This window comes from Anoplopoma fimbria, chromosome 8 (genome assembly GCF_027596085.1).
Source record: "Anoplopoma fimbria isolate UVic2021 breed Golden Eagle Sablefish chromosome 8, Afim_UVic_2022, whole genome shotgun sequence".
NCBI classification, from domain to species: domain Eukaryota; kingdom Metazoa; phylum Chordata; class Actinopteri; order Perciformes; family Anoplopomatidae; genus Anoplopoma; species Anoplopoma fimbria.
The window spans coordinates 28056497-28065268 of record NC_072456.1 but is presented as its reverse complement, the minus strand read 5'-3'; the positions used below and the strand labels follow the sequence as shown (position 1 = coordinate 28065268).

Genomic DNA, 8772 nt, shown 5'->3' with positions numbered 1-8772 from the left:
CATGTACAGCTTTACAGACCAGGACCATTTCCTCCAGGAGACTTCCCTTAGACTCTTGTGAGGACAAAAGGTTCGAGTTTGTGACCTTGTATTGTTGGGTGTTGGGTTCAAAGCTCCTAGCTGCTCTTTTTGAACTTAAGTCAAAGACGATTTTTTTTCCCAAAAAAATATGGCAGCTGTGCTTCATTTAGTGCCGTAATCTGATTGGTCGATCAGGTTACTCATCACATTGACAGCGAGCTGAATGTCTCTTTGGATGGATCACATGGTCCATCCGAGTCCGATGATGGTCGCCAGCAGGTAGCACATCCCGATCACACACGTCATGATCATCATCGGGAATCCCAACCTGTGAGGAGAAGAGACACAACAGATGTATAACATTCATTTAATGCCAGTCACCAAGCATGTGCTATCTATTAAACTTATAGAGGTTCATTGTCCCCAGACGATGAATCCTTTATGATCCACAGACTTTTCATAAAGTCACAACCAGCAGTTCTGAAAAGTGAAACCAGTTCTTCATGTGTTAAAGCTGCATTCTCTCTCCTGTCCACCAGGGGGCGACTCCTCTGGTTGTATAGAAGTCTATGAGAAAATGACTCTACTTCTCTCTTGATTTATTCCCTCAGTAAACATTGTAAACATGAGTTTATGGTCTCAATCTCTAGTTTCAAGTCTTCTTCAATACAGCATGATGTTCATTTAGTAAATGATGCTCCATTTAGAGTCAAACAGACCATAAAGCAGGGGATGCTTTAGGGCGGGGCTACACACTGATTGACAGGTCCACACCAGAGACGTATACGGCGTCTCTACGTCACTCCTCCTCAGTCCATATATGGTCACTTCCTGTTCACTGGTTGCTAAAAAAACAACATGGTGGCAGCCGTATACCAAGATAAAAGCATACCCTGGTTTATGGTCTGTTTGACTCTAAATGGACAAAAACATGTCTGCTTTTATTCTTTAGTCATTGATGCATTATAATGCAATGCAGACACACAAACCATATCATTACCATAACACGCAGTAGAAACAATATAAAGCCTTAAATGACTGCTGTACCTACACTTACTCCATAATGTGTTTGACAGAAAGATAATCAAATCTCCACCAATGGGCGACTGCAGACACATTTGACTCAGTTTCTCTACATCAGACAAATGGAGCTGACGGCCTGAAGCGACGTGTTGATGAATAAAGGTTTGATAAGGCTGGAGGGTACTTCACAACGTCAGCTCAAATCACAGCTCCCCTCTTCCAACATCTCAGTCAACCATTAAGACTGTGATAAATATATATATGTAAATATCTCGTTTCCTGTTCTTTGGACAACTCGTTAACTTCACTACAGAAATAACAAGTGGAGCAGAACTCCACGTCTCTACACAGCTGAGCTGACATTTACAAACAGTCATTTTCAGAAACTCATTCTCTGGTGTGAAGTTAAAAGAAATGACAAAGAGTGGGAAATAAAGGTTAATTTTAGAGAACATATGTCTTTGAATGCTACACCATGAAGAGACCTTTTGCCTCATGTTAACTCAACTAAAACGTCACCCGTCTGCTTCTCTTTATTGAACTAACTTCATTGACTTTCTTTGTGTTTGTCTTCTTTTTAACTGATGCAGACAGAGAAAACTTTCTTGGTCATTGACTTCATTAACATTGACACTTTCATTCCACTATTATCTGAATAAGACAATATTCTCGTGAAATGAAGTCAGTGGGCAAGAAAGTTTTCTCATATGAGGAGTTTGAGCGTATCTGTCTGCATCAGTTTAAAAGAGGACAAACACAAAGAAAGTCAAGGAAATTAGTTCAACAAAGATAAGCAGACGGGGGAAACTGAGTTGAGTTGAAATGAGACAAAAGCTTTATTCTTGGTGTAGCATACATTTACATCTACATGAACCAAATATTCAGTTTTTTTTGTGGGCTTTCTTTTTGGACATGCATCTCTGCTCCAGCTTTACAAACTGTTGGCTTGTTGGTTTGTGTTCAACGCACAGAGCTGCTGGTAAACAGGAAAGAGACGTAGAAACCTCTGTAGAGACTCTAAAGAATGATCCTAAAACCTGAAATATATCAACATATCACAAATGTTTTCATCTGGAAATGATCCCTTATGAATAGGAGCTAATTCAGAATATCTAAACAGAATTTGATGTATACATGATCCATATCAGATTAAGAATGTTGTCATATTTGGAATAATAGTGACGTGTAAACTACTGACTGGTCCGAAATGGACACATGTGACAGTAAAGTCTGTTGTGAGGCCTCAGGGAACATAGATATTTTAAAACGCCAGCCCAATTCTCATTATAACATCTGAAATCTAGTTAAATAAACAGCAATGATCGCTGCCATTTCAGTATTAGTAACCATGTAACACTGCAGACTGCAGGCACACTGCTCTCCATGTTTCTGGGTTCCACAGTTGGTGTCATATTTAAATGGTGTCCTTAGATGACTCCAGACCTGCAGATGGTCCGTCTCTTGGACGTCTACCATGTCCTATATGGACACATGGCTGCTCCCAAGGCCAGAGATCTGTTTGCCTCCAGTCTCTGACACAGATCCATGTTGGAGGACAAAATAATTTAATCTCAGTCAAAGCAGGAAAGAAGTATTTAAAATTATAGAACCCCTACTTAAAAAATGTAAGAGAATGCATATTGTTAAAATATTGTTTAGAGCAGATGTGTCTTACTAGACTAGAGTCCATGATCCACTTCATAAAGACGTCAGGACCAAATAAACCAGAAAATAACCACTAACCGACTGATGATGGTTCACATTATGCTAATAATTCATATTGAGATTAATGACCAAGTGATAACAGCGAGTCATTTCTAATACATGGCCGATTATTAAGGGTAATGTTTGTTTGTCCACTGGAAAACATAACTTAATCTTCTATCTTAAATGTAGTTTTACCAACAGACATTCCTTTATCTTGTCAGTGTTGTCATAACGATAACTGCTGTAGCACACTCCGGTCAGACAGGGCCTCCAAGACAATCATGTGAAATGACAAGAGCAACTGTGCAGCTCTGGTTCTGTGTGAGATCTAAAAGGTTAAATGTCTTTTTGCTGCGTGTTTTTTCTGTTTGCTGGAGCAGAATTCCTGCTCTGAGGATTGGTTCAGTAAGCATTGTTCAGTGTTCGATGGGCAGTGAGTCATAGGAGCCCACGACTTGTTTGATTGTATTCCATATGAATATGTATTTTTATGGAAATATGTTTTTACTACCAAAAATGTGACTTTTTGCATCATGATTGATAGCCAGATAGATAAATGTCAAATGAAATGCACTGACTAACCGATGTTTTGGTGATTGTGACCTGAATCCTGCACTAGAATCTAACTTCTATCCATCATCCATTTAACCTGGTATCCTGCTCAGGGTCTGTGGGGCGCTGGAGCCGATCCCAGCTGACACTGAGTGAAGACAGAGTTCACCCTGGACTGGTCCCCAGACTGTTACAGGGCTGACATATAGAGACAGACAGCCGTACACGCTATGGGTCATTTAGAGTCATGAATTAACGTAAAGCTGCATGTCTTTGGACTGTGGATGGACCAGGAGAGAACAGGCAGACTCCACACAGAAGGCCCATCCAGCCTGGGAATCGAACCCTGGCTCGTCTTGATGAGACCACACCAAAGTGAAGCACTAGAATCTAACTCGAGTCACTGAATTACTTCATACTTAGTGGTTAGTAAAACTATAGATGTATATTAAGGGACAGAGGGGAGATAATGATCTGATAACAACGCTGGCTAGTAGGTGTTGTTGGCTTGTTTTTTAAATGACCAGATTCTCTCGATACGTTCAGTCAGTCACTCTCCAGGACGGCAAGTTTTTCTTGAGAAACGTAACATGAACCAACACTAGGAACTACTACACCGAAACGAGAACAGACGGGTCATGGAGAGGACTGCTGGCTAGCTTGTACATCTCCAGAGCTGGCTAGTTAGCTAGTTAGTCTCTCGCTCTTCTTCTGGTGAAGTAGTGTCCAACAGGGGCATCAGACCACCGGCCTGCTGGGCTCATTTTCTGTAACCAATGTTAGCATGAAAGCATGGTGGAATTAGCAAGATAGCTAGTCAGTTGCTAAATTAGTAAAATATAACAAATGCTTCATCCACACACTCTTGTCCCAGTGTAGGATATCACGTTGCTATAGAAAGATTAGGGAGAAGTTTATTTGGATCATTTTCTCCAATCAGTGTTGCATGAAAGCATGGTGGAATTAGCAAGATAGCCAAGCAGCCAGTTCTCCACTAGTTAGTTCTCTCCATCTCTGAAATGTTTCACCATTACTGTAGCTCTCTTAAGCCCTGAACCACAGTAATGAATGTGATATTGATTCTGTCACCCAACAATACTTCAAGAGGACATTTTCAATGAGTAACTTTTATTTCAAAATGTATTTCATTGATTTTATCTGCATTATGTAATGTGCAAATTGGTCTAGAGACAAAACAGAACGAGTGAAAACATGTTGGCAAAATGAAAGAGAACACTCAGAGAATGTGAGCACCGAGCTTCACAACAGAGCTACTGACATTAATGTGGTCAAAGTCTGAGCTTTAATTAAAGATCACCCAAGTGACTAATTAAGGCGGTTTATCACAAGTTCCTTATGGAAGATGTTTCTGACAGCTGGGGAAAGTTAAATGTTTGGAGGATTTCATGAGAGTTTAGGCTCCTGTTGTTATTCTTTGTTATGCAACATCACAAACAAGCCAAATGAGAATTGTCTAATCAAATATCAATACCAGAAATGGAAAACAACAACAGATAATAAAGGCTTTGGTGCATTATTTTCTACACACACACAAATGACATTACAGATAATGGTTTCTATCAAAAGGCAATAAGGAATAAAAATCATTTGAAAAGCTATTTATGTGATTATGTGTTTCCTTTTCAAGTAGTTGGAGAGAGTTGCAGCTATCGTCCTGTTGTATCTCTCTCTCTCTCTCTCTCTCTCTCTCTCTCTCTCTTATATAAGTTCCTCTGAGCCGTTTCAAAGCCCTATTTTAAGATGACCTTCTCTACTGGAGAAGCTGCAGCATACAGGAAGTCCAGAGGACCTCAAATTAGACAGTAAATGTTGGAGGTGTGTGTGTATCTGATAATTGTGTGTTGATGTGTTACTCTTTATTGCTACAACTATTTAGTCATTCAGATGAATAAAATTATGCCGTTTCCATTTAATATGCATGTGGAAATGTCAAATTAGTACTTGAACTAAGGATTAATGAGGCTAGTCAAGCACTTAGGCTCATTAATAATGATTTCAGCGTGGCGTGGCGCTGCATTTAAATGGTGACAGAGTTGCACTCTTTCAGTGGCGCCTGAACGGAGTTGCAAAGGTCAGGGTGATTATCATTTTTATTTACACATCAAAGGTTTAAAACAGGATGTGAATAATGAGGTAAACCTCAGAGAACAAAACTCAGATAACAGAGAAAGGTAAACGTGTCAGCGACCTTTCACTTCCTGTTATTTAAGAGGTCTGTCCCATTCATCACCAAACCTCCTCTACTGAAACGTTTCAGACGTTTAGCCTCCTGTTAAGATTTGCAATTAACTCCATATTTCCACATTTACAATAATTCTAGACAACACATAGAGGGATATTTGAATCATAGACTGTTTATAAGAAGCGGACGTCACCCACATTGTGGACTGATGTTTAAAAGCCTTCAGTCCGTTGTTTTGGCGGTCACCATATTGTTGTTTTGCAACCAGTGAACAGGAAGTGACCATATATGGAGTGAGGAGGAGTGACGTAGAGACGCCGTATACGTCTCTGGTGTGGACCTGTCAATCAGTGTGTAGCCCCGCCCTAAAGCATCCCCTGCTTTATGGTCTGTTTGACTCTAAATGGAGCATCATTTACTAAATGAACATCATGCTGTATTGAAGAAGACTTGAAACTAGAGATTGAGACCATAAACTCATGTTTACAATGTTTACTGAGGGAATAAATCAAGAGAGAAGTAGAGTCATTTTCTCATAGACTTCTATACAACCAGAGGAGTCGCCCCCTGGTGGACAGGAGAGAGAATGCAGCTTTAACACGTGAAGCACTGACTTCACTTTTCAGGACCAGATGCTGGTTTGAAACTCGGTAAATGTGAAAAAGATTAACAATGCTCATATTGATGGACTTCAACCTCTTGAATTATTCTGCACCAGTTGTGTGAGAGCTTGTTAACAGATGTTTTATACAGTTGTTTTTATTTGAATCTTCGTTCACTGTGGAGGTGTGAAAGGAAAAGGTTTTCTTCAAGAGTTCAAGGTAAAACATTGAGAGTAACTGATGTACAGATGGTGATATAGTGGGTGAAGTATTCCTTTAAAACCCATCAACATGAGGCCGCTATGATTTTTATCTTTGTTGAATGAGTGTCAACGTTAAGATGGATGGAGGGGAGGAATCTCTAAACTCTTCTCAGAATCAGACGAGCTGAGGTCACCTCTACTGGAGGGACTCTGCTTCTGCTGAGCAGCATTTATTTCCCCGTCAGAGTCACAGCGTGACGGGACAGAGGGCAGAACACAGAGCTGTCATGATACGGCACAGAGAGGACCAGGGTTCACCTGTCAAAACATACCTTATAATGTACCACAGGGACTTAATTGAATGTGAAAGGAGCTCTTTGAAAGCACAGATACAATCTCAAAGACTTCCTTTAGATAAACGAGAGGGACGCTCCGGTCTGTCTGAGCAGAATGAATGTTTGATCCCAGACAGCACAGCTCTCTGTGACGGAGATCGACCTGTTCAACGAGCAGCAGGACAAACATGCAGCGTTTACGGATGGTACAGAAAACATTACACCATCTTTTCCCCCGATAACAGTACATGCTAGATTTCTTGCAAATAAAGGTAGAAACCATTGTTTTCAGCACAGGTCTCCTTTGCAGATGCAGAGAGCTGCATACGTGGGAATAGCATTCCTTCACATGTGGAAAAACAGAATAATGGTCCTCTCCTTCCAAACAGCTCACATAATTACAAATGGTGTCTGGTGGTAAATGCACAGTGAACGGCGGACCAGAAGCTCCACCAAAGTGAAATACAAAGTGAGTATTCAACGTATCCTCATACAACAGTTTGTATGATATCTTATGCAAAGTTTCTTCTCATTTTCCGTGTGTTTTTCTACTAAAGTCCAACAAACACGTGTTCATTTCCTCTTGTTATTTAAATACAGTCTTTTCAAAATAAACTTGTCTTCACAGGAAACAAAACTTCTTCGGTTAGCTAGGTTAGGTTTAGTAAAAGATGGTGAAATACTTAGTTAGGTTTAGGAAAATATATCTTTTTTGGGTTAAAACAACGATCAGAAGTGTCATTACTAAAGTACGTGTAAGTGAAAAATAAATCAACGATGAAAGATGGCTGCATGTTGGACCGATCCACCTCGCGTCCTACCGACTCTCTGTGTGCTACCTTTATACTTTCTTGTTCATTAATACGTGGATAACATATCGCGGGATATCTACGAATTAGGGCGAATTATTCTTCGTATAGAATATCTAGAAACGCTGGAGACCAGTCTGTGTTATCATATTTTTGGTGATTTTCTTCATGATTGTTTTACAAGACCCTGAAGGCATCCTGACACTGAAATGACCTCAACTAACGAGGGTTTCAGGTTGTTCCCCGTAATTAACAACTTCATATCTGAGGTGGACAGTACATTAAGTGTGAAGGAATTTTCCTTATTGTATGTTAAACTTCCCTCATGTAGGTTAAAGGTAACGGCCTGTAGGTCAGGTCAACTGTCTCTCTTTGCTTGTCTCACTCTATGTGCCTGATAAGGCCGAGCTGGCTATGGCAGCTGGTAGGCCAAGGTCAGCTGGAAACCTTCTGTATTCGGTTTAGACTCAGCAGTACTCTGTGATTCACACGTGGTGTTTCCCTGTTCTCCTCGATCGGGAAACAATAAATGTTACTGCTTAAGACATCCGGGTCTGCTGAAACTTCTTCTGTCTCGAGGGAACTAGCTCTAAGATTTCCATCACATTAAGTACTGAACTTTTGGAGGGAACTCTAAAATGTCTTTAGTCTATTTTGACAGTTGTAGAGTGGAGGAGGTGTCCCACATAATAAATCATTTAAGGAGAGGAGGATGACTCCCTCTCTCTCCTCTGTGATGGACGATCAAAAAGGCCTCCTCGTCTCTGTGGGCTCATCTGGACCCTGAATCTAACGCCGCAGACAGACAGTTACCTGTCTCACTGAACAGCTGTGACCCTTCGCCACAGACAGACAATTACAGGCTTCAGCTGAGAGCGACGCTTCCATCCAATAAACTGTAAACACATCTACAGCCAGAGACGAGGAGCTGGCAGGCTGCTTAAATCTGTTTCAGTGGAATCCCATGCAGATGGAAAATCTGGAGTCTTTTCAGTTTCATAACAAATTCGTAACAGCAGAAGAAATAACTGTGATGACATTTACCACTAATTATATCTTTTGTTTTTGCCTGAACAGAGTATAAAGGAAACACGTATAATCAGGTTCCTCTGTAATGGTGCGTTTGCTTATCTTTACCACACTAAAGGTCAGCGGTAGTTATTGTTTTCTCTCACAAACATCAGGAACAATCTCACTTCCTGTCCTCTGCGCCTCCTGCTTTAGATGGAGACGTGGAAAATCCTCAGCAACCAAAAAGTCCAAAAAGTCAAAATGTATTGAAAAAAGATTTTATAAATCTTTATAAATCTGTGCAAT

The 8772-nt window shown here is 40.5% G+C and overlaps 1 protein-coding gene across 1 annotated transcript in view; it reads right to left on the bottom strand.

Moving 5' to 3' along the window:
• Positions 1-261: 261 nt before the first annotated feature.
• oca2 (oculocutaneous albinism II) overlaps positions 262-8772 on the bottom strand; it is a 51016-nt gene continuing 42505 nt past the window's right edge. The window contains 1 exon segment of the mRNA XM_054603283.1: positions 262-349. Within this exon segment, the coding sequence (XP_054459258.1) occupies positions 262-349 (88 nt within the window).